At 46.5% G+C, this 25,500-nt stretch overlaps 2 protein-coding genes across 2 annotated transcripts in view; one reads left to right on the top strand and one right to left on the bottom strand.

The window, feature by feature from the left end:
• Positions 1–14,420: 14,420 nt before the first annotated feature.
• On the bottom strand, positions 14,421–18,723 carry prdx6 (peroxiredoxin 6). The gene is made up of 6 exons (XM_034531749.1): positions 18,528–18,723; positions 17,341–17,497; positions 16,313–16,456; positions 15,502–15,648; positions 14,556–14,748; positions 14,421–14,463 (listed from the first exon to the last, which is right to left on the bottom strand). The coding sequence occupies exons 1-5, from the start codon at positions 18,617–18,619 to the stop codon at positions 14,623–14,625; spliced, it is 666 nt and encodes a 221-aa protein (XP_034387640.1). The 5' UTR covers positions 18,620–18,723; the 3' UTR covers positions 14,421–14,463; positions 14,556–14,622.
• Positions 18,724–18,888: 165 nt separating this feature from the next.
• plpp6 (phospholipid phosphatase 6) overlaps positions 18,889–25,500 on the top strand; it is a 7,737-nt gene continuing 1,125 nt past the window's right edge. Inside the window, exons 1-2 of the mRNA XM_034531536.1 lie at positions 18,889–19,572; positions 22,495–25,500. The exon at positions 22,495–25,500 is cut by the window's right edge and continues 1,125 nt beyond it. Coding sequence (XP_034387427.1) covers positions 19,101–19,572; positions 22,495–22,862 — 840 coding nt within the window. The 5' untranslated portion in view covers positions 18,889–19,100 and the 3' untranslated portion in view covers positions 22,863–25,500. The remainder of the gene's footprint in view (positions 19,573–22,494) is intronic.

Here is a 25,500-nt window from a genome sequence, read left to right as displayed (position 1 = left end):
AAAAACCCCGGCTGGGGAACGTGGCCAGCTGGAGCTCCTCTGAGAACCAGAGAGGTACAAAGGCTCACTGTGCCGGAGTGGCACCGAGAGGCGCTGGCAGCGGCTTCTGAGGCTCCGCCAACGCCGGGGCGGCCCACTCTTTTGGAACCTGGGATCTTTACTGTCCACCTTTCCACCGCCTTCCCGTTTCCTTCCCGGCGGCGCCCTGTCTCACCCCGGCCGTCCAGGCTCTGTCTGTCTGCGCTGGCACCTCGACAGCGGGTGAGACGTGGAGCACATTCACTCAAGTGTTTTCCATTTCGTGGAGCTTCATGCTTTACGCTTCCTACGCCGCCGCATGTATCTGACGACTTGAGTTTCTTAACTGGTTTTAATCCGCCCGCCCTCCTTCCTGTCCAGTGAAACCACGCGTCTCCGAATGGGCTGTAAGGATGAAGTGTTTCCTCTGTGTGTCGAGAAAATCCTCCAGCTTCTTAAGCTAAATCAACTATTTTAAAAAGCCTCTCGGATCAGCTGGAAAAAGCATCTTCACGAAGCTGAAAATGGGGCTCGGTGGTATTCTCACTCCCAATAACGTCTATCTGGGACTTACCGGGTACCCCTCGGTTTAGACGTGTCAAATACAACTTGTAACCTGCATAGTGACCTTTCAAAATAAAGTTACGTCACGTGACCAACGACCCGCCTGAGTCACGTGACCAACGACCCGCCTGAGTCACGTGACCAACGACCCGCCTGAGTCACGTGACCAACCACCCGCCTGAGTCACGTGACCAACGACCCGCCTGAGTCACGTGACCAACGACCCGCCTGAGTCACGTGACCAACCACCCGCCTGAGTCACGTGACCAACGACCCGCCTGAGTCACGTCACCAACGACCCGCCTGAGTCACGTGACCAACGACCCGCCTGAGTCACGTGACCAACGACCCGCCTGAGTCACGTGACCAACCACCCGCCTGAGTCACGTGACCAACCACCCGCCTGAGTCACGTGACCAACGACCCGCCTGAGTCACGTGACCAACGACCCGCCTGAGTCACGTCACCAACGACCCGCCTGAGTCACGTGACCAACGACCCGCCTGAGTCACGTGACCAACGACCCGCCTGAGTCACGTGACCAACGACCCGCCTGAGTCACGTCACCAACGACCCGCCTGAGTCACGTGACCAACGACCCGCCTGAGTCACGTGACCAACGACCCGCCTGAGTCACATGACCAACCACCCGCCTGAGTCACGTGACCAACCACCCGCCTGAGTCACGTGACCAACGACCCGCCTGAGTCACGTGACCAACGACCCACCTGAGTCACGTGACCAACGACCCGCCTGAGTCACGTGACCAACGACCCGCCTGAGTCACGTGACCAACGACCCGCCTGAGTCACGTGACCAACGACCCGCCTGAGTCACATGACCAACCACCCGCCTGAGTCACGTGACCAACCACCCGCCTGAGTCACGTGACCAACGACCCGCCTGAGTCACGTGACCAACGACCCACCTGAGTCACGTGACCAACGACCCGCCTGAGTCACGTGACCAACGACCCGCCTGAGTCACGTGACCAACGACCCGCCTGAGTCACGTGACCAACGACCCGCCTGAGTCACGTGACCAACGACCCACCTGAGTCACGTGACACAATTCATTAAATATATGTTTCTGTAAACATTTAAAGGAAAGAAAATAGGCAACGCAGCAACAGAATAGTAGATATAGTGCTCGTTTGTTGTTGCTTTGAGGACCGTTTTCTAACGCAGGTGTTTTATTGCTGCTTTTCCTTCTGAATACTTATTTTCCACGACTGCATGTTCATAGGTGGAACATGCAGGTGGCGTGTTCACGTCAAGAGTGTCTTTCTCTTTCCATTCGTGTTCTTTCTCTTTCTCTTCTTCCTCTTTTCTTTTCATTTCCCACTCTCTCTCTCTCTCTCTCTCTCTCTCTCTCTCTCTTTCTCTCTCTCTCTCTCTCTCTCTCTCTCTCTCTCTCTGTGTCTAATATAAAGACGTATTCTCCTGTCCGGTATTTTCATTTAATTTGTTGTCCCTTGACAACATGGCTGTGAGACGGCTGGCCTGGGATCAGGTGGCAGCGTGGCACTAATCCCGCTATATAAGTGGCCTTAATGGCACCCGCTAACTAGCGAGCAGGGGGGGGGGGGGGCATGGATGAAGGATCGGGTGCAGGTGGTAACAGACCGGACAGAGAGAGTCCGGCAGCGGGGAACTCCCTAGTGAGGTCACTCTCCTATTCTGAGGCCTGAGCCCCCCCCCCCCCCCCCCCTTCTAAAAAAGAAATCCCCACCAGAAAGCTGTCAAAGGGCCAATAACCCACCTGATGCCACCTCCTCTTTGTACAACTTCTTTCTGAGGATATTTACTGTTCATGAGCGTTTCTCTTAAAGCAATATCTCAATATATTTGGGAGGAATATGCTGAGCTTCGACACCGGGCTGCTCAACGTGAGGCTAAGGCGAGACATGGGGAGAGATGGGCGCTGATGATGCAATAGCATCACTCGTATCAGAGCTGGGGAGTCTTATTTATTATTTATTTTGCTCCTATTAAAACCATTGTAAGAGTTTGATTGACAGATGGTTCAAGTATTTTTATTTTTTAAACACCTGAATATTATGTAAATACATCTGTGTCGTTGGATTAACTCTGGGCCTTTTATTGCCCAATGTTGTAAAAGTAATCATGTACTTCGATTACTTCTATTACTTTTTCAATAGAATTGCTTCTGATAAATCTGTTCTTATTTTATCTTTTATGTGAAATATACTCAAATGACTAAATGACCAAATGAAATGCAGCAGTGAGAACGCTGAAATAGTTTTTTTTTGGAGAATTTTCCGTGTTCGTCTGTTATTTCCGGGGCTGCACCCCGAGGTGGGCTGCACCCCGAGGTGGGATGCACCCCGAGGTGGGCTGCACCCCGAGGTGGGATGCACCCCGAGGTGGGCTGCACCCCGAGGTGGGATGCACCCACGCCCACGCAGGCTCCGGTGAAAGGGCAGCTCCCGACCCCTCGACCCCTCGACCCCTCCAAGGTTTCAGGAGGTGAAGCGCCGCCGCCCTCAGCGGCTTCATGTTCGGCGTGCTAGCGATAGAGTTGACCCCTCTCTGCGTCGCAGGCCACCGGGGGTCAGAGGTCAGACCGAGGTGTGAAGCCGCTGACCCGACGTCTGAGATGTACAAAACACGAAAAATCCTCCATCTCCTCCTCTCCATACCTCCGTATAAATAAACATGTGTACAGGCGGTCGACTCACCTTAACTCCCCCCCACCTCCCTGTGCCTTACTTCAATAAACATGCAGGGGGAAGCGAGGGGTTAATAAGGCCAAGTTTAGGGGAAAGGAGGAGAAGGGAGGGGGGCAAGGTGAGGGAGGCTCAGGGGAGCTCATTATACTCAGACAGAGGAGACATTAACTCACATGCACGCACTTTGACGCAAACCCTCCAAGTTTAACGCACACATAGAGACTTATTACTTATAAAGCATGTGCAGGCTTAAGGCTCCATTAGCACACGCAGGTTCGTAAGAGCACTTATTGAAACACAGAAAACCCACCGGTTCCTGGTGGGGTGAAGCCCACAAGCCACGTTATAATATGATCATTTAATATATATATATATATATATATATATATATATATATATATATATATATATATATGCTTTACAGGGTATTAAAACCCTGTGTAGCAAAGAGTTGGAGTCTCCTGTCTTGTGGTGATTTTGTCCAGAGTTTAAGAGAACTTTATTATATCTTAAAGCACTCGTTGTTCCTTATTATAAAAAAATATATAATTATTTTCCGGGAACTGGCAGATATATATTTTTTCTTTTCCTGCTTCTTCATGTACCCTCATACAATGTGTTTGATACAATGTAAATACAATGTCTGCAAACCTGACGAATGGTTCAGGCCATAAAACATGGTTACGATTAGAAAAGAAGTTTTAAAAACAATAACGCGACAATGCAATGCGACAATGTAACGTGTAACGTGACAATGTACTGCGACAATGTACTGCGACAATGTACCGCAACAATGTAATGCGACAATGTAACGCGACAATGTAATGCGACAATGTAACGCGACAATGTAACATGTATCGCGACAATGTAGCGTGACAATGTACTGCGACAATGTACTGCAACAATGTAATGCGACAATGTAATGTGACAATGTACTGCAACAATGTACCGCAACAATGTAACACGACAATGTATTGCAACAATGTAACGCGACAATGTAACGCGACAATGTAACGCGACAATGTAACGTGACAATGTAACACGACAATGTAACGCGACAATGTACCGCAACATTGTAACGCAACAATGTATTGCAACAATGTAACGCAACAATGTAACGCAACAATGTAACGTGACAATGTAACGCAACACGTCACTATCGTGAATAAACAACAACTGGCTTCACGCTGGACGGGATCATCATTCTCCTGGTTTGTTTTCAGCCTTCCACCAAACTCTTTATTAGTCAATGTTACTGTCAGTCTATACGGTCACTCAATATACAAAACATACATATATATATATATATATATATAAATGCTAAAAACGTCTACATTGACCGTGTCCGCGGTTTGGGTCACGTGGTCTGGGTTTGTTAGGGAGGTTGTGTGCGTGGTGTAAAATACACATGATATGCTGCAGTAACACAAGTCAACGTTGACCTTTGACCTTTGGCCTCCTGGGTGAAAGTCCCATGTCGGTTTGACCCGATCCTCCCGACACAAGACTTTGAAGGCAAAAAGCGACCTCCTCGCTTCCTTCACTCGCTTCCTTCACTCGCTTCCTTCACTCGCTTCCTTCCACGCCGAGGACTCGGTTCCTCAGTTGCTTCAGACTTCCTATGGAGGTGCAGTATTTATGCGTTAGGCCACTCGATGGCAGACTTCCACACCTCTGAGGCTCCTCCAGAGGCCTCCTTGATCCTGGCGGAGCACTTCAAAGATGGGAAGGTTCTCCATGACGGCGCAGGATGTGTCCGGAAGAGAGAGAGAGAGAGAGAGAGAGAGAGAGAGAGAGAGAGGAACGCCAGACCCAGACCGAGCTGGGAGAGCACCGTGTCAAAATTAGAAATGTTCTTTTTTTTTTTTTATAGAAGACTATTCCAAAACTTGTCCAATAAAGTTTTATTTAGCATGAACACGATGAGGTCCGGCCCCTCCACGTCCAGGCTCACGATTACATGGAGATTGTATGAATGTGTATAAATGAATAACAGCGTTACTTTTTTCGTAGCATGTACGTACAAGCGGGGGAGGGGAGGTGGGGGTTGTGGGGGGGGGGGGGGGGGGGGGGGACAGGCCGCGCTATGTGAGCTTGGCAGTGTTTGTTTACAAGTGCTCATTTTATGATCATCGCTTTAATTGATAGTTAACCGTGACTCTGCTCTCCCACTGTTGGATGAACATAAACAAGTACTAAAGCAAAACATGTGTCACTTTCTGCGTGCGTGCGTGTGTGTGTGTGTGTGTGCGTGCGTGCGTGTGTGCGTGTGTGTGTGTGTGCGTGTTGTGTGCGTGTGTGTTCACATGACCCGTGAGTGTGTGAGCCAGGAAAAGCCAGACTGGTTTCATTATGCTCCAAACTAGCCCATTATGGGGGTTTTTTTGGGGGGGGGGGGGAAATCATCCAAACCCTAAACAGTTGTCGTGGCAACCTCGCGTCACCTCTCCTTTTTTTTTTTTTTTTTAACCTCCCTCACTGGCGCACATTTCTTCTCCTTCCTCACCTCCACCCTTTCTCCACCCCGTCCTCCTCTGCCCCCCCCCACCACGTCACACTCAACGCTCAACACACACACACACACACACACACACACACACACACACACACACATGGCACTCGCTGCCCTCTCACGCTGACTGCCCCTCAGCTTTAAAGAACAAATAAACCAGTGGAAAAGAACACAAAGGGAGAAGGAAACCAAACAGGAGTTTGTGATTGCAGGAAGTCGATCTTTCTTTCCTTTCTGCTTTATTTTGTTCAAAAGGATTTGGACCCAACACTTTGTTTCCTGCAGAGTTCAAGTCAGGTCAACAGCGTGAGGACCGGGTCAACGTGGTGGTTGTTGTTGTTGTTGTTGTTGTTGTTACTGGCAGAATTACCATGGTTCAACTTGAATGTTGGAAAATCAAACGCAAAAGGGCAAAGACGAAGACGAAGGTGAAGACGAAGGACGGAGAGGAGAGGAGAGGAGAGGAGAGGAGAGGTTTGGTTTTTAAATTACGTTTATTCCTCCATTCATGGAGAACATCATCATGTTAGTTCAGCCTTAATAAAACAACTTAAATACATTAATAAAACCAACTCTTCCAGCCTCAGAACAGCAAAACAGACAAAACAAACAACAAAACCAACACAAATGATTCGGCGCATATACATTTACACAACAGAAGATAGAGCCCTCTATTTCCAGTGAATCAATGACTGACACGTACTCATGACCTTTTAGTCCTTTTCTTCACTACTTTCCCCTCCTGTGCACCCCGTAAATACGTAATGTGTTTCTTCAGCCTGTAGCGCTTCCTCTCGTCCACCAGTTTGTTCAGCATGCCCACTGACCTGATGAACTTACTGGTGTCCCTAAAGTAATCGCTCACTTTAGCTGTTTTGTTAAAAGTTTCATCCAGAAACGAGTTTATTTCCTCTAGAGAGTAGAGATCAGTACTCTTCTTTGCACTGAAAGGTGCAGCGTCAGACCCAGAGTCAATCACCATATCACCTCTGCAGGACTCCTGGCTGTTAGGGACCCCCTGCTCTGCACCTGCCCCCCCACGGAGGTCTTTCCCACTGGTGGAAGCCTCTTCCTCCATGTTCTCCAAGGCCTGAGAACTGATGCTCTCAGCAGCAGCAGTAACCTGCTGCTCCTCGGCTTGTTTCTGCTGCTCTTCCCGCAGCTGTGCGTCAGGGCCACCCCCCGCCGCTCTGCCAACACCGCAAACTGCCGCCGCTCCGCCGGTCGCCGCTTCTCCAGTCTCCGCTCCGCCAGTCTCCATTTCGCCGGTCGCCGCTCCTCCAGTCTCTGCTTCTCCAGTCTCCGCTCCGCCAGTCTCCATTTCGCCGGTCGCCGCTCCTCCAGTCTCTGCTTCTCCAGTCTCCGCTCCGCCAGTCTCCATTTCGCCGGTCGCCGCTCCTCCAGTCTCTGCTTCGCCAGTCTCTGCTTCGCCAGTCGCCGCTTCGCCGGTCGCCGCTCCTCCAGTCTCTGCTTCGCCAGTCTCTGCTTCGCCAGTCGCCGCTTCGCCGGTCGCCGCTTCGCCGGTCTCTGCTTCGCCAGTCGCCGCTTCGCCGGTCGCCGCTCTACCAGTCGTAGTTTCGCCGGTCGCCGCTCTGCCAGTCGCCGTTTCGCCGGTCGCCGCTCCTCCAGTCGTAGTTTCGCCGGTCGCCGCTCTACCAGTCGTAGTTTCGCCGGTCGCCGCTTCGCCGGTCGCCGCTCCCTCGCCGGCCGCCGCGGAGCCGGCCTGCTTTCTGCGTGGACACGCAAACCGCTTGTGGCCCATGTCTCCACACTCGAAGCAGCGGAGCTGCCCCGAGCTGGCGTACAGCATGTAGGCGCCGTCCCCGTGCTTCACCCTGAAGGACACCTCCAGGCTCTGTGCAGGTGAGTCCAGGAACATGAGCACCTGCCGCCTCAGAGACTGGACGTGCCTCAGTTTGGGGTCTTTACAGCCCAAACTCACCGTCTTTAGACCGCTGGCGAATTTGCCAAACCTCCGGAGCTCATTTAGAATCGCTTCACTGGAGATAAACGGCGGAACACCGGACACGGTGATCCGCGTGGAGGGCGCTGACATCGGGGACACCTGCACGTAGGTGTCCCTGATGAACACGCCGCTCTCGATCAGCTGGTACACGTGCGTCTCCTCCTTTAGGAACACGACCACCGCCCGGTTCATACGGGACGCGAAGGACAGGTTGTCATGGCCGACCTGCTCCCCGACAGCCAGCAGCACCTCCTCCACGGTAACGCCGCTATCCGGCGGCATGATCCTCACGCCCTGCCGGAGCGACGGAGGCGGCGCCCCGGAGGACGCCATTCCTCCGAGAGCACCTCGATCAACCTCCGATCCCTCGAACACAAAGTCAGGTGAACAGTTGTAGACTCACCTGGTCAGCACGCGAGGTTCACCTGGTAGAACCAGGGACACTATCCACCTACTGGTTCAAACAACCCGCCACTCGCATATCCTCCACTACGCTCACACTCACCACGCTCACACTCACCGGAACCGGAAAGAGAGAGGAGAGAGGAGAGGAGAGGAGAGGAGAGAGGAGAGGAGAGGAGAGGAGAGGAGAGGAGAGGAGAGGAGAGGAGAGGAGAGGAGGGAGGGGTGAGGAGAGGAGAGGAGAGGAGAGGAGAGGAGAGGAGAGGAGGGAGGGGTGAGGAGAGGAGAGGAGAGGAGAGGAGGGAGGGGTGAGGAGAGGAGAGGAGAGGAGAGGAGAGGAGAGGAGGGAGGGGTGAGGAGAGGAGAGGAGAGGAGAGGAGAGGAGAGGAGAGGAGAGGAGAGGAGAGGAGAAGAGGGGAGAGGAGAGGAGAGGAGAGGAGAGGAGAGGAGAGGAGAGGAGAGGAGAGGAGAGGAGGAGAGGAGAAGAGGAGAGGAGAGGAGAGGAGGAGAGGAGAAGAGGAGAGGAGGTCTGATTGGAGGGTGTTCAAATCCTCTCGTTTCATGGCGTTATTCGTCACACAGGTGGTCAATTTACAGCAGATTTTACGCAGATACACGGTATTTTCAACCATGATTTGACTTATTAGATTAAATCCAAAAGGTCTCCACACATGTTTCTCTCTCTCTCTCTCTCTCTCTCTCTCTCTCTCTCTCTCTCTCTCTCTTGTTAAGTCTGTCCTGTTTTCCTTCAGAGCACCTCGACACATCTCTGTTATTCCTTTAATCTTTCTCTGTTATTTATTTGTGATGCAGGTATTTGTGGCGTCCGTTGGTTTCTCTGTTCGCCGTCTTTATGAAACGATGTGTGCCGCTCAGCGCTTCGCTTTCAGAGCTCCGGACGCCTCTTTGTGTGTTTCCCCAAGACGGAAAGTTAAGGTCACAACAGACGGAAAGTATCTCTTTAATTGAATAAGAACATCGTATCCCTTCAATAAAGAGATGGAACAAACAGAATATTCATGCAGTAAATATGTAAGTTATTAGACATTAGGGAAATACACTCTTGATTAGATTAGGATAAAGTAGCTTAGCGTAAGCTACCGTCTGCTAGCTGCAGCTAATCGACCTAGCTAGCTCGTTAGCGAGTACGACAGACAGTGAAGAGGCATCTCGTTTAATTCCTAGCCAGAAAGTGAGTAAATTAAAAAGAGGTTAAAGTTGAAATGAGCCTTGAGCGTATATATATATATATATATATATATATATATATATACCGAGTGTGTGGCTCTAGGAACCCAAAAAATGCACACGCACACATGCTGGAAACATTATTAATGACTTAAAGTGGTGCAGCGCTTCGCTTTGGGGCAGGTCTGGTGGTCTGGGATCCTTATTGGGTTGTGTTTGATGTCTCCTTTTAATAGCAGAGTCCCCGATGCGTTATGAACACACACACACACACACACACACACACACACACACACACTTTATTATGTGAGCAGCCATTTGCCTTGTCGCCGTGATAAAGCTCTTGGCGCTCTACGGCGGTTGTTTTAAAGCCCAGACACCCTTAGCCATTACTCAGGTGATATGCCAGCAGCTGATGATCAATGTGTCTCTAATAGAGAGAACGGGGGGAGGTGGGGGATGGATGGTGGGAGGGGGCGGAGCAAAAAAGCAAGAGAAAGACGATATTGATAGAGAGAGATAAAGATAAGCACAGAGAGTGATTGCACTTGTACCTTCTCATCCATCACGCCCGTCCGCAGAGCGCCCACCGGCCCCTAACCCGTAATAGCCTGTCTAGCGCGTCGTATTTTACGAGGCGCCATCAAAACAATGGCGTTTATCTAAGCACTCGGAAACATGCGCTTTCATCACTTTTATCATCCCGTCGTCGCGCAAGGTGTCGACGGGGCTCTGCTGAAAGGCTCCGTGACCCACGCTTCAGGGGAGGAGGGAGGGACGCCTCGGGGGGTGTCGAATGCCAAGCTGGTTAATGCTCCTTTAAAAGTTCAGCCGACTCCCGAGGTCAAGCGCCCGGGTGTTTCCTGGGCGTCCCGTCTGACCTTCGATCCGCTCGCCGGCCTCCAGAGGAAACGTTGATGCTGGAGTTTCAGGTTGAAACGGAAACACGGGCGAAGGCGAAAGGAACGAGGCGAAGAAGCAAGCGCATGGGAAAGGGGAGCAAGAACGTCTGATAAGCTGGTTTGAGTGGGTGGGGGGGGGGGGGGGGGGGGGCGAGAGTGCCAGGCGATGTAGGAGGGAGAGAAAGAGCGGGCGCGTCTGGAAAGCATCAAGCCGTAGCTCGGCATGTGTGTGTGTGTGTGTGTGTGTGTGTGTGTGTGTGTGTGTGTGTGTGTGTGTGTGTTGCAGCTCCTCTGGTCTCTGGCTTGTTAACCTGCAGGTCACGGGCAGCTTCGAGTGCCTGGCACACAGAATGGGAATAATGACCTCTTCCACAGCAAGCACATGCTTATGAATAAACAGAAAACATGCAAACCGAGTGTGTGTGTGTTTTTTAATGCTGCTCCCTCTCTACGTCAAAGGTCTGCAACACTTTTGAAACAATGGTTTGACATTTTGGGGAAATATGCTGTGTGTGTTTTCTGTTATCTTTGGATAGAGCCATGCTGGCTGTTTCCAGGTGCCTTTAACTTGCATTCTCTCTCCTGACCACCAGGGGGCGACTCCTCTGGTTGTATAGAAGTATATGCTTCATGTTTTAAAGCTGCATTCTCTCTCCTGACCACCAGGGGGCGACTCCTCTGGTTGTATAGAAGTCTATGCTTCATGTGTTAAAGCTGCATTCTCTCTCCTGACCACCAGGGGGCGACTCCTCTGGTTGTATAGAAGTCTATGCTTCATGTGTTAAAGCTGCATTCTCTCTCCTGACCACCAGGGGGCGACTCCTCTGGTTGTATAGAAGTCTATGCTTCATGTGTTAAAGCTGCATTCTCTCTCCTGACCACCAGGGGGCGACTCCTCTGGTTGTATAGAAGTCTATGCTTCATGTGTTAAAGCTGCATTCTCTCTCCTGACCACCAGAGGGCGACTCCTCTGGTTGTATAGAAGTCTATGCTTCATGTGTTAAAGCTGCAGTCTCTCTCCTGACCACCAGGGGGCGACTCCTCTGGTTGTATAGAAGTCTATGCTTCATGTGTTAAAGCTGCATTCTCTCTCCTGACCACCAGGGGGTGACTCCTCTGGTTGTATAGAAGTCTATGCTTCATGTGTTAAAGCTGCATTCTCTCTCCTGACCACCAGGGGGCGACTCCTCTGGTTGTATAGAAGTCTATATAAATGACTCTCCTTCTCTTGATTTATTCCCTCAGTAAACATTGTAAACATTAGTTTTTGGTCTCAATCTCTAGTTTCAAGTCTTCTTCAATACAGCGTGATGTTCATTTAGTAAATTATGGTCATTTAGACTCAAACAGACCATAAAGCAGGGGAGGCTTTAGGGCGGGGCTTACTGTGATTGGTTGCTAGCCCGGCGTTGACATATCTGGGAGTTGTCCATATTTTTGTCTTACAACTTTAACCCTTTCACAGTGTTTTTTTTTTCAGTACATTCTGGAAATATCTTATTCGGTGTTATTCAGTTATACAAAAAACCAAGATGGCGGCGGCCGAATGAACCTTCAAAGCGTCAGTCCACAAACCAACGGGGGATGTCATACATTCGTATATATATACAGTCTATGTCAGGTTTCCAGGCTTTATGCTAAGCTAAGCTAAGCTCTCTCCTCTTCATCGAGTCTCAGGAAAGCTGCAGGAGCCCGGTGCATCTGAGGGGGAAACATCGAGATAAGGAACGCTGGTGGGAGGCCACTCCTTTTTAGAGCAGCGCTTGTGTCTTTGATCAGCAGTGTGATGTGCGATGTGTGTGTGTGTGTGTGTGTGCATGCACGTGTGTGTGTGTGTGCGATGTTGGGAATAGTAGAAAAAGAGCAGCAGCTGGTGTGTTGTGTTTTTCCCTGTGAGACCTGTCTCAGGCTGGTGTTGTATTACATGTACTATGTTGCAGAGGCGAGATGGGGTGAGTTGGCTCGATAGCTGAGAAGCGAGGGGGGGTGGTGGTGGTGGGGGGGGGGGAGTACTGGGCAGTGAAACCAGCGTCTGACACCCCAAAGCGCTTCTCATGCTCTGGCACGGGCTATTGTAGTCTGGAATTTGAGAAATGCATTTGATCGGCACGGTTGCGGCCGCGTAGGGTTGTTACTCTGGGACGACTCCTGGGGGACAAAACCGCCACCAGAGAAGGGGAAGGAGAGGAGGTGTGGAGGAGGTGTGGAGGGCAAGGGTCACCTTGACCTTTGCTTTTTTTTGCTTTCCGTCACACGATCGAGAAGCGTCCAGCGGGCAGAACGTCGACACCCTTTCCGTCCGAGCTCCTGCGATCTAAAGAAGAGAGAAACGATTCGCGGCGTTGTTTTCTTTACCCTTCGCGGGGCGACGCGAGCATCTGATTTTAAAAGAAAGAACAACATTCCAGGTCACATTGTGTGGATGACAGCAGTGAAAAGGAGGAGGGGCCCCGGGAGATATTTTATCTGGCGCTCCCTCTCTGCCTCCCTCACTCACTCAAAGGGAATCCCATCTTTTCTCTTTGACCTCAGCATTCCTCGGAGTCAATGCGAGGCGTTTGTGTGTGTGTGTGTGTGTGTGTGTGTGTGTGTGTGTGTGAGAGAGATCAGTGTTCACCTTCAAACTACTTGAACTCTTTAATACATGTGAGTGTTGAGTGTCTCAGAGAGGAAAACCTAAACCACAGCAACGTCTTCGGCATCTCGTCGAAAAAGAAACGTAATTGAGATTAAATAAAAGTATTTCTCAGAAATGCATGCTGGACATTATGAGATCTCTGTTGTAGTGTTTGTGCAATTAATGTTATTCCATCAAGCTAATCAAATAACTTTTCACTGGTGAAACAAGTAAAGTCTTTTTCTTTTACTGGTTTCAATGTGTATGATTTGGCGCCATCTAGTGGTGCGGTTGCAGATTGCAACCAACTGGAACTTTTCTCTCACAGAACCAAGCGGGGTCGACTTTGGCTTAAATTCCTGTTAATAGATCACCGAAATGCTACACACTGGCCCTTTAAGAGTACCAATAATAAAAGAAACAACTTAATAACAAGTTAAAAGTTCTGCATTTCTACTCAAAATAGAGCAGAATGAATTCAAAGCACCAAAAATAAAAATAAAAGAAATGTTTTTCCCTGTGACCGATTTAAAATATGACATTGTACCATTATTAATAATAACGGTCAACAAGTTAATGTGGAGGCGGCGCTCGTTTCCACTACTTAACATATTCTCAACCTAGGGGTCGGGGCCCCCCCCCCCCCCCCAAAGATTCCACAAGATAAATCTGAGGGGTCGTGAGGTGATTAATGAAAAGGTGAATTAAAGGTTCAAATGTGTGGTTGCATTTCAGACTCTCTACGATCTCAAATCTTTGCTTTTTATTTGTGAAATAGAATAAAAGCATGTCATCTCTTTAAATCCGAGGGGGGCTGTAAACGCAGCATCGTGACCGGCAGCCGGAGGAGTGAAAAGTACAACGTTTCCCTCGAGTCGGTGGACTTGAGTTTATAGTTTCTTCCCACCGTCCTCTTCCACTGTGCAGCTGCTGCACGTCTTCAGCATTTAAAAAAGAAAAAAAAAAAAAAATGCTGAAGACGTGAAGCGCCGAACAATCAATCCGACCCCCGTGTGCTAAAAACATGAATGCAATGGATTTTTATTTTATTTTTCACAGATTAGCACGTTTTCCGACAACCGCCACGTTCATTAAGTGCTTATGAAGCTTTTAAAAAGACTTGTTTATTGTGGATTAAGACATTTAAAAAGACAGCTAGGGCATTAGCAATGTTTTCTTTCTTTATTTATTTTTTTTAAGTAAAAAAGGAGCAGAAGGTTTTCGGGGGGGACCTCACTGGGATTTGAGAAACATTGCTGGAAGTAGATCAACTTGATGTGGGCGATGCTCCTCTTCTCTTTATTAAAATGAATGGAAATGTAAATAAACTCAGTCATTGCTCTACATGTGGTACCACTCCCCACGTCTGCAACTGCTTAGGACAGATTGGTGCTTTCACCCTAATTGCTTTTCAGGGGAGTCAATCACTGTGCGTCTACCGCCACCTACTGACGGAGGGTGGTACTGCAGGCAGGTGTTTCTAATGCAGGTTGGAGAAGGACACCCGGTGGTCCTGGAAGCTGTTAAAAAGATGCCGAGGACGTGTGTGAAGAGTGTGTTTATTGAAGGAATCAAGGCAGTGTAAAATGACACATATACACACATATATATATATATATATATATACACACATATATATATATATATATATATATATATATATATATATATATATATATATATATATATATATATATATATATATGCCTCCAAGTGTGAGAATTATTTCAAGGATTTCCAATTATTTTTCTTAGTGTCTCTTCAGAGCTGGGTGTAGCGCAGGTATTTCTTCCCAGAAGGCACCTCTTTGGCGGTCACGCCATTGGGGAAGAGAACGGCGGCTTCGCCCTCAGAGAGCGACGGGATGACCATGACTTCCTCACCCGGCTGAAAGAAAAAAAACAACAACCAGGAGGCGCGTGAGGAGGAGCAGGAGCTCCTTTAATGATATGCAGATGTGGAGTGCACTTATTTAAACTTAATTGAATGTACAAAAAGAATCCTACAGAGAAATAAAACGTGTTTCTGCCCCTTTTGCTTGTTTTCCGGTCTGTTTGTTATTGTGTCATGTGACTTGTTGCCAGAAGACAAAAAGGTGAAAGCGTTAAATAAAAGATGTTCAATGTCGTGGTTGAATATTTAGCCGATTTTTAACAAATGCAAAGATGCAAAATATCAGAACGAGACTTCTCCGAGTGACACTTTGTTAGATGCAACAACAGCCAGACGGGGACAAGTGAAAAAGACAAGAAACACTTTATAGATATATTTCTATAAAGTTTTCAGGCACTCAATAATGATAATCGGAGCCCGACGGTGGCAGAAACGAGAGTCATTTGCCCAAAGGCATCACTTTTTTTTTTTTTTTTTTTAAACAGTGCTGTCCCCATCAGTCACTTACGCAAAATACCAAAATGACCTTTTTAAGTTATTCAGAGCCAGACTGTGCGGCATATTCCATCAAGTCGGTTTCATAAAAGGTACGAGAGGTAGAAACTTAAGAGTGGAGAATACATCTTGTGAAGTGTGCTCGATCGAGACCCCTCTCATGTCTGTATACATGTGAAGCCGGAGCTAGGAGACAATTAGCTTAGCTTAGCACGGCTCCAGGTGAGGAGACGCTCGGCTTTAACCGTTTACCTTCCAGTTGACGGGCGTGGCCACCTTCTTCTGTGCGGTGAGCTGCAGAGAGTCGATAACTCGGAGCAGCTCGTCAAAGTTCCTTCCTGTGGTGGCGGGGTAGAGGATGGACAGCTTCAGCTTCTTGTCCGGGCCAATCACAAAGACCTGAAGAGGGTTTAGAGGTCACAGGGTCACATCACAGCAGAGCATGCTGTATAAAATATATATATGAAAAAAAATATATATATAAAATATATTTTAAATAAAAAATATATATAAATATGTATATATACACTTTTAAATGTATTTATTTATATGTATTTTTTTAATTAATATTAGTGTATTATATATATATATATATATATATATATATATTTAAATAAATTAAATCTTTAATATTTAAAAGAAATATATACATACACACACATTAAAAAAAAAAAAAAAATATATATATATATATATATATAGATAAATTTGCATATATATGGTGATAAATTCACACACAATAAAATGGAAAATACTGGTGGGGGTGGGAGATTTAGACTGCTGTGTGCTACATGAGGATTTCATTAACATTCAGCTCAGCTTCAAAAGACGGTTTTGTTTACATGCAAACACCTTTTCACAATTTTGCTCCGAGTCGACCGGCTTACAGCCAAAAGGCTGCATTGAAATCTGAGAACAAAAGAAAAAAAGAAAAAAAAAAAAAGCGATCCTGCACAGACTTGTTGCATCCGTTCCTTTTTTGGGATCACGGTGCGGCCGCGGCCTTTTCATGTTGTAGCGATGCAGCAACAAAAGGATGTCGGGTGGACGGCGGGCTTCTCACACAGCGAGCGGTGAGCGGCATCCCGTCCTCGTCTCTCTCGTCGGGGTCCAGCATGCCGAGCTGGACCGACAGCTCCCGCTTGTCGTCGGCGATGATGGGGAACGGGAGAGAGGTTTCGGCCGCGCTGTTGAACGCCATCACATCCTGCACGGGGGGAAGAGGGGGGGGGGGGGGGGGGGGGGGGACACGTGCACGCTTTAAAACCTTCGAATCATTTCCCTCTCTTGGTTTGATGAGTGGCTCGTGACCTTTAACCTTTAACTAGGATCGTATCGCCAACAATGTTGTGTCACAGGTGTTAATAATTATCATCTGCGAGGGCAAAAGGAGAAGAGGATTCTTTAAAAAAAAAAGTTGTTTTGTTTTTTTAAGCAGGGAAGCGGGGTCGTGTTTAATGTTGTAAAAAAAAAAAAAGAACACGGTTCTCTTCGACCAATCACGGACCTGCCTGAGGAGGCGTTCCTATAAATGTAAGAAATGTTATTATAATGTAATTTATTTATAGAAATTACTTTGAAATTCATTTAATAAAATGTATTTAATTCAATTAAATCTAAATAAATAATTACGTTAAGTTATATCAAATGTGATTATAATACAGTGTATAATCATTTAAATCTAAATTTTGAATATTTATTTAGTTAAATAAAAAATAATTAAAATTTGATCAAACATTGCATTTAATTTAATGAAAAAAATGTAATAAACAAATCCAACATTTGGCTACATAAAGTTTTAAAAAAATAAAAAAATGTGGATCTGATGGGCGCATTCATGATGAGAGTCTTCCTGAGACCATGTTGTGAAGAGTTGGGATTTACTGGATTTTTATTGGTTGTTTTTATTTGAAAAGTTCATGACCTGCAGGACATGAAAAGAAAAATACGTGCGAGTCCAAAAGTTCGGACGCGCCCATCGTTTATCTTTAGTAGTTTAATTTAACGGACAGTTCTGAGCTTCTTTGAAGTTATGCAATAAATATGCATATAGATATACAGAGAGGTGTGCGTGCGTGCGCATCCCCCAACCTTGCTCCAGTTGTGGTGGTCCTCCACGCTGTCGATGGACAAGGCGATCATCTTCACGCCTCGTTTCTTGAACTCGTCGCTGATCCTGGAGGCGCAGGCGAGCTCGGTGGTGCAGACGGGAGTGAAGTCCTTCGGGTGGGAGAACAGGATACCCCATCTGCCGAGGAGAGAACACACACACACACACACACCACATGAAACACTGTATTCTAAAAGGAGACGAAAAGGCCAAACGGTTTAAACACAACATGCATGATTATTCTGTATTTGCATCTGTCGAGACAATAGAAGCAGAAGGCTACTTAAAAAAAAAGTGATACTGTTAAGAGTTTTTTTTTTTTTTTTGTTGCTTTTGGCAAAAACAACCCCAACCTGCAATTCAAACTAGTGTCATTAGGCAGATGGTGTAACTGGGTGTGTTTTCAGAACCAGCAGGTTATGTCAGTTACACGGATGTGAGGCTGCGGCCGCTCAGTCAGGAAAAAGGAAATAAATCCAGAAATGTATCAAGAGAGAAGAGAAACACTAGATTATTCTTAGAAAACACATATATATATATACACACACACACACACACACACACACACACACACACACACACACACATATATATATATATATAAAATAGTGCCCTTTTATCTCTATCTGCTACAAACAAGCAGAGTGTCACAGGGCTCCATATAAAAAGGAGGCCGAGGCCCGGTTCCAAGTTCACATTAAACACACAATGCAGGCCTGAATGTGCTGACACCCTCACTAATGAGCTGGGCCAGAGAGAGAGTGACTGGAGCAAATTCGGTTGTCTGCAGCTAGAAGAGCTCTAAGTTTCTCTGATGCATTAAAAAAAAAAAAACACTGACCTATGGCATGACATGTGTGTGGTGCATAATCATTGTTTATAGCCCTGCTTGTGTGATCCGCCCCCGTCAGCAGATGTCACGTCACGGTCAAGTGACCTGGACTAGTGCGTCTGATCTCCATAAAAAATAAGAAAGAAAAAAAACACACATGCACCATTAAGGATTTAATGCTCAGAGGTGCATTAAATCCTTAATGCTCGGATCAGCACGCGCACGCGCACCACAGGCTCAATCAAACATGTTGCACTGTTAAAACAAACTGTTCAAAACTCTAAAAAGGTGATGCCTGCGCGTGGTTAGTTGTCGCCGACGTGTGCGCACACTCACGAGCTGCCCAGGAAGTCGTGTAACTTGATCCTGCCGATGGTGGTGTCGGCCTCGAAGTTGGGGAACTCGTCCCCGAGCAGAAGTCCGGGCATGGTGGGGGTCTCTCTTCTCCGCAGCTCGGACACTAGAGAGGAAACAAGAAAAGGAACCGGCTGTCTGGAGCGTGATCAGCGCCTCTTGAACGGACCCGGATATGGGCGGGATTGATGCGTGTGACGTGGGGGAGATTCTCGACCAATCAGATACGAGAGTGTTTTTTTTAAATTATTATTATTATTTATTTATTTATTAAAACGAAAAAAAAGGAGAAAAAAATACAGTAACTATGAACAGTACAACAACAGTGTGCAGGAGAGTCAAAAGAAAGTCACGTAGAGGAAAAAAAACACCATTACCCAGGTAGCTTTGCGGTTAGAACAACAAAGATGGCGTTTCCGGACGTGATATGAATACTGAAACGTCCAACAGATGAATTAAAAGGAGCAGACAACCAGCACAGCACTGCAGACAACGGGCAATTCACCGCTGCATCACACCGGCATATATTTATTTTTATATACACACACTCATAAAATGCCGTCTCCTAAAGCGAAAAACCCCGGTCGCGGAAGCCCGGTGCTCGGCGGCGTCAACGGCCGCTACGAGTTCATGTCGCTGACGAAGCCGCCGCCCCTCCTCCTGCAGCGGCAGGGCTCCGACCCGACCACCGCCCGCCTCCGCGTGTCGGAGAGCCCCACGCGGCGTCGGGGCTCCAGCTCCTCCACGGGCTCGGCGAGCGGCCAGGCCCCGCCGGAGGAGGACGGCATCCGGCTCAATCCCTCCTTCGTCCGCGTGGCGCTCAGCTCGCTGCTCGCCATCGACCTGTGGATGTCCAAGCGGCTCGGCGTGTGCGCCTGCGAGGACTCGTCGTGGGGCAGCGTGCGGCCGCTGATGAAGCTGATAGAGATCTCGGGGCACGGCATCCCCTGGCTGGCCGGCGCCGTCTACTGCCTGTACAAGAGCGACAGTGCTGCGGGACAAGAGGTCATGCTCAACCTGCTCATGGGTAACAACAAAACACTGTGTTCCTGCATCTGTTTCACATGTTTCTAGGGCCCACTGAGCTTGGCTGTGTCCCCCCCCCCCCCCTCCTCCAATGCACACCTCCTATATCAGAGCCCACAGGTGATCCCACCTCCTATTTTCAGACCCGTTTTTCTGGTTCATTATAGTCTTAATCCACCTCTTGGTTGCAGCTCTGCAGCAAAAAAACCTTTAGTGTGACTGACTGAAACCAACTTTCAAGGCGTAAAAGTCTGAAGAGGTCAAACCTCCAGGGAAAGGTCACACAAATAATGTTCTATAAACTACAGTGTTGACCTCTTGAGACCACTGCACGGAGATATGTTCAAAGATTTGGAGAAATGCAAAGTGTATAATGCAGATCCATCAGAAAACGTTGTTAAAACTATTTGATAACTCTACCTTTTTTTGTTATAATCAATATAATGAATGATGCCAATATAGATTATATGTGATTTTTCAACATAATGGCCATTTAAACAAAACAATAACACTTAAGATCATTATACTCATAGACAAATCACATGATGCATACCGGTCACTAATAACTAAATGATACTAAAAACAAATAAGAGTAAAATTTGATATACGTAAAAGTGTATTAAAAATACTTTACAGAAATACTAGGATTAAATAATTAGCCTCTTTATAACTTTCAGGGTTGAGATGTTTTTCAATATCTGTATTTGGCCCCACAGACGGTGCATCTTGCAGTATTTTATATATATATATATATATATATATATATATATATATATATATATATATATATATATATATACACACACACACAGCCTCACCACAGTGCTGATAAATATGTGGAAGTGATGCAGCCACCCACGTTTGTCTCTGGGTAATTTTTTTATCATCGATTTATATTTTTATGGCAGTATAAATAAGCCCCTCCCTCTTTTCATGAAGGTGGATCTCTCTCTCGAGTAAAGCTGAAGTGAAGTTGTGAGTAGAGAGGCTGGTTTTCACTCATGTGTTTTAATATAGCAACGGCTTGTTTTTATTTTTATTTATAACAGTAATGCAGCTTTTCGTTGGATTGCGCCAGCTAACAGCCAGAAAAAATCTACAAGGAATAAAAAATAAAATAAAAAAGGCCCACTGTGCACAAGTGCATCCACTTTGTACATCAAGATCTGATTCTGTTGTCACAAGAAGAGGATTTGTGTGTTTTCCCCAGTAACACAAGCCCACAATTACAAGCTGGTGTGAACCTTTTTGGTTCTCGAGCGCGGGTTAAATTCTGGTTTTATTCTTGGTCTGAGATGATGGAAGTGGCCCCTCAGGCTATTTTTTAATCTTCCCTGGTAGGGTTCTTCTGGCTTTAATCCACTTATCTTCTAGTTAGAACTTGTCTCCTTTTTCATAATTTTCCATGTGTGGTTTTTAAATGACGGATGGCACGTAGAGGCAAGCCTGTCGCCGGGTGTCGCTCAAGGTCGGAGAAGATGTGAAGAACTCTCTGGTTTGTGTTTACCGTGGGAATGCGCGGCAGTTTGAGCCAGAAACCGAGAAGGTGGCAACCGAGGTTTAAAATGTCGAAAACGAGGATAAACAGCCAAACGTGGGACTAAAAATACACTTTTTTTTTTTTTTTTACATGCATCAACGCACAATGGTGACCCAAATTTAAGTTGTTTGACGGTTGAAAGGAGAAGTTGAAGTAACATCACAAGAACCAGATGAACTGGAACAAAAATAACCAGAAGAACCCGAACTGGAACAAAAAGAACCAGAAGAACTGAAACAAAAAGAACCAAATGAACCCGAACTGGAACAAAAAGAACCAGAAGAACTGAAACAAAAAGAACCAAATGAACCCGAACTGGAACAAAAAGAACCAGAAGAACTGAAACAAAAAGAACCAAATGAACCCGAACTGGAACAAAAAGAACCAGAAGAACTGAAACAAAAAGAACCAAATGAACCCGAACTGGAACAAAAAGAACCAGAAGAACTGAAACAAAAAGAACCAAATGAACCCGAACTGGAACAAAAAGAACCAGAAGAACTGAAACAAAAAGAACCAAATGAACCCGAACTGGAACAAAAAGAACCAGAAGAACTGGAACAAAAAGAACCAGATGAACCCGAACTGGAACCAGAAGAACCCGAACTGGAACAAAAACAACCAGAAGAACCCGAACTGGAACAAAAACAACCAGATGAACTGGAACAAAAAGAACCAGAAGAACCCAAACTGGAACAAAAAGAACCAGATGAACCAGAAGAACTGGAACAAAAAGAACCAGATGAACCCGAACTGGAACCAGAAGAACCCGAACTGGAACAAAAAGAACCAGAAGAACCCGAACTGGAACAACAAGTATTGTCACATATTCATTTTGATGAAACCCCTTTCATTTCATTCCCAGCAGCGATTGGCTCGATGCCACCCGGCTGTCACATGAATGTGTCAGCACTGCGGCCCATAAAGCATCCGCTAATGAAACGTCTCCTCATTACAAAGTTTCCTTTCTTTTTAAATACACGCTGCCGATACAAGTTTCTGTTTTCATTACGATTCTGGATGTGTCGCCTCCTTCAGTTTTCTATACAAACATGGCTAGTTTTCTTTTCTGAATCTGAACTCGGAAAAAATCAGGCTGCAAATATAATTAATATAAAATGTATAAAAACACACATGCATAGACATCGTTCAGGCATTTTATACTTCATGATTGATCCAAGCGGTTGGGAGACTTCTCTTCAATATTCATAACTCTTTTACTGTTCCTTATTTTAATCTACGGGGGGGGGGGGGGTGATGTCCACTGTTGTTACTGTTCCTGTTCGTCTTTATGTCTCTCGATATTTAAATCGACTGTCTTAAACCCTTCTGCCATTGGCCGTTGTCTTAATGTGACGACCTCTCCTCTCACCCCCCCTCCAGGTCTCCTGCTGGACCTGCTCCTGGTCGGCATCGTTAAGGCGGTGGTGCGTCGGCGTCGGCCGTCCCACAACCGCATGGACATGTTCGCCACCTTCTCCGTGGACCGCTACTCCTTCCCTTCCGGCCACGCCACCCGCGCCGCCATGTGCGGCCGCTTCCTGCTGGCTCACCTGGTGCTGGCCGCCCCGCTGAGGGTCCTCGTGCTGCTGTGGGCCGGCCTGGTGGGGCTGAGCCGGGTGATGCTGGGCCGGCACAACGTGACCGACGTGATGTTCGGCTTCTGGATGGGCTACTGCCAGTACAACCTCGTAGAGATGCTGTGGCTCTCGCCTCAAACCCTGCAAGGGCTGCTGGGACAGTTGGCCTGATATTAAAAGGATCGGGGGGGGGGGGGAAAAGGAGGAGCGAGACATGGCCGTTTAAATCTTGGATCACTAGAGCACCTGCACACCTTTTGTTGTCCTTTTTTTAGACGTATATATCAGAGGAGTTGTCTCTTTGAGTCAAACTCAGCTTTGTTCTGCTGCGATCTGACGCTCACGGGCACGTCGAGTAGGATTTGTTGGTTTGTAAACATTCACAGTTGGGGGGGTCCCCCCTCCCCCCCGCCTCCACGAGGGTCACGGAGCTCGGATTCTGCAGACTCATTTTCACGGCCATCTCTGCGTTTTTCAGGAGTTTGACGCTCAGAAAATGTCCCCAAAAAAGAAAGATCTCAGAGAGACCGGCGCTCACTTAAGTAATGATTGAGAGGGGTTATTTTTGTACGAGTTTACACATTGTTTTTTTTTAAAATTTTTTATCCTAATCATTGTGCTTTACAATTTGAGAGCCTGTCAGCCGTCATGAGTAATGAGTAATGTCTGTAATGCATATGCAGCACTTTGATTCAGACGAGACCGGGAGAAACGGATCCACCCAGGTTTCCCCCCCGAAGCCGCCGCACTCACTGGAAAGGATTTAAACTGCAAGCGTGCTTTTTGTAGCTTTTGATTTCAAAGAGTTATGCATTCAAAGAAAAAGGCCCTTTTTTTTTTTTTTCGCCTGACCGTCCACATCCAACATTTTTCTAACTTTCGCCGGCGCTGATGAGCGGAGAACTTTGAGGAGTTTTCAGCACGTCGTTTTTTTCCTGCACAGAACGTAAAAGATCCAACCGCTTCAGACACACTTCAGATACACTTCAGATACACTTCAGACACACTTCAGACACACTTCAGATACACTTCAGATACACTTCAGATACACTTCAGACACACTTCAGACACACTTCAGACACACTTCAGACACACTTCAGACACACTTCAGACACACTTCAGACACACTTCAGACACACTTCAGATACACTTCAGATACACTTCAGATACACTTCAGACACACTTCAGACACACTTCAGACACACTTCAGATACACTTCAGACACACTTCAGACACACTTCAGACACACTTCAGATACACTTCAGATACACTTCAGGATACACTTCAGATACACTTCAGATACACTTCAGACACACTTCAGACACACTTCAGATACGCTTCAGACACGCTTCAGACACACTTCAAGATACACTTCAGATACACTTCAGATACACTTCAGACACACTTCAGACACACTTCAAGATACACTTCAGATACACTTCAGATACACTTCAGACACACTTCAGACACACTTCAGACACACTTCAAGATACACTTCAGATACACTTCAGACACACTTCAGATACACTTCAAGATACACTTCAGATACACTTCAGACACACTTCAAGATACACTTCAAGATACACTTCAGATACACTTCAGACACACTTCAGACACACTTCAGATACACTTCAGACACACTTCAGACACACTTCAGACACACTTCAGACACACTTCAGATACACTTCAGACACACTTCAGACACACTTCAAGATACACTTCAGATACACTTCAGACACACTTCAGATACACTTCAGATACACTTCAGATACACTTCAGACACACTTCAGACACACTTCAGACACACTTCAGATACACTTCAGACACACTTCAGACACACTTCAGATACACTTCAGACACACTTCAGACACACTTCAGACACACTTCAGATACACTTCAGATACACTTCAGACACACTTCAAGATACACTTCAGACACACTTCAGACACACTTCAGACACACTTCAGACACACTTCAGACACACTTCAGACACACTTCAGATACACTTCAGATACACTTCAGATACGCTTCGTACTGTTGCAACACAGCAGAGAACTCCACCTGTCCTCACCTGCCCTCGTTTCTTCTTCGGGACCATTTTCTATATGATTTCCCCACAAAGTCGTTTACGGTTCAGAATTTTGATCTTTTCCATGTCGACAGGATTCGGACTTTAAATCGTTTTTAAACGAGACTCCTTTTTTAAATGTCCTCTTCAACTATTACCATTCCTTTTATCTCGTGTTGCAGCTTCAACTCTGATGGATCACATGACGCATGCGTCCCTTCCTGGACTATCAGAAATATAGATGTGCTTTGGTACTTTTTTTTTTTTGCACTAAAAGAAACCCTTTGGAAGACATGGTTCTAAAAGTTAATCTTGTGATTCTTTTCTTTTTTTTTAAGTTTGATCTAAATTGTTTATGAAAAGAAAGAAAGTTTTGCCAGGTTAATCTTTTCTGGAAAAAGTCAAGGATAAAAAAAAAAAATCATCAGTTTGTTGTTGTAGTACTAGTGTCGGCCACAAGAGGCTAAACTGCACCACTACCCCGTTTTACGAAATGGGACTGAAACTGCAGTTTGACCCAGATTAATATACATTCATGACCAAAAGAATAACACCATATAATTCACACTAAACACTTGTTTAGTGTGAATGGAGAGAGTAAAACTCACCTGGAAGAAAACAGGAATTAGTTTACTCCTCTTTAGAGCACAGTGCACTGTCGCCTCTTGTGGACAACATGAGTATTACAACAACAAATGATTTTTGCCTGCCAAAAAAAAAAATTGTTATTTAAGATTATCC

This window comes from Cyclopterus lumpus, chromosome 4 (genome assembly GCF_009769545.1).
Source record: "Cyclopterus lumpus isolate fCycLum1 chromosome 4, fCycLum1.pri, whole genome shotgun sequence".
In the NCBI taxonomy this organism is placed as follows: Eukaryota; Metazoa; Chordata; class Actinopteri; order Perciformes; family Cyclopteridae; genus Cyclopterus; species Cyclopterus lumpus.
Note: the sequence above shows the minus strand (reverse complement) of the source record. Positions and strands in the feature narration are given on the sequence as shown.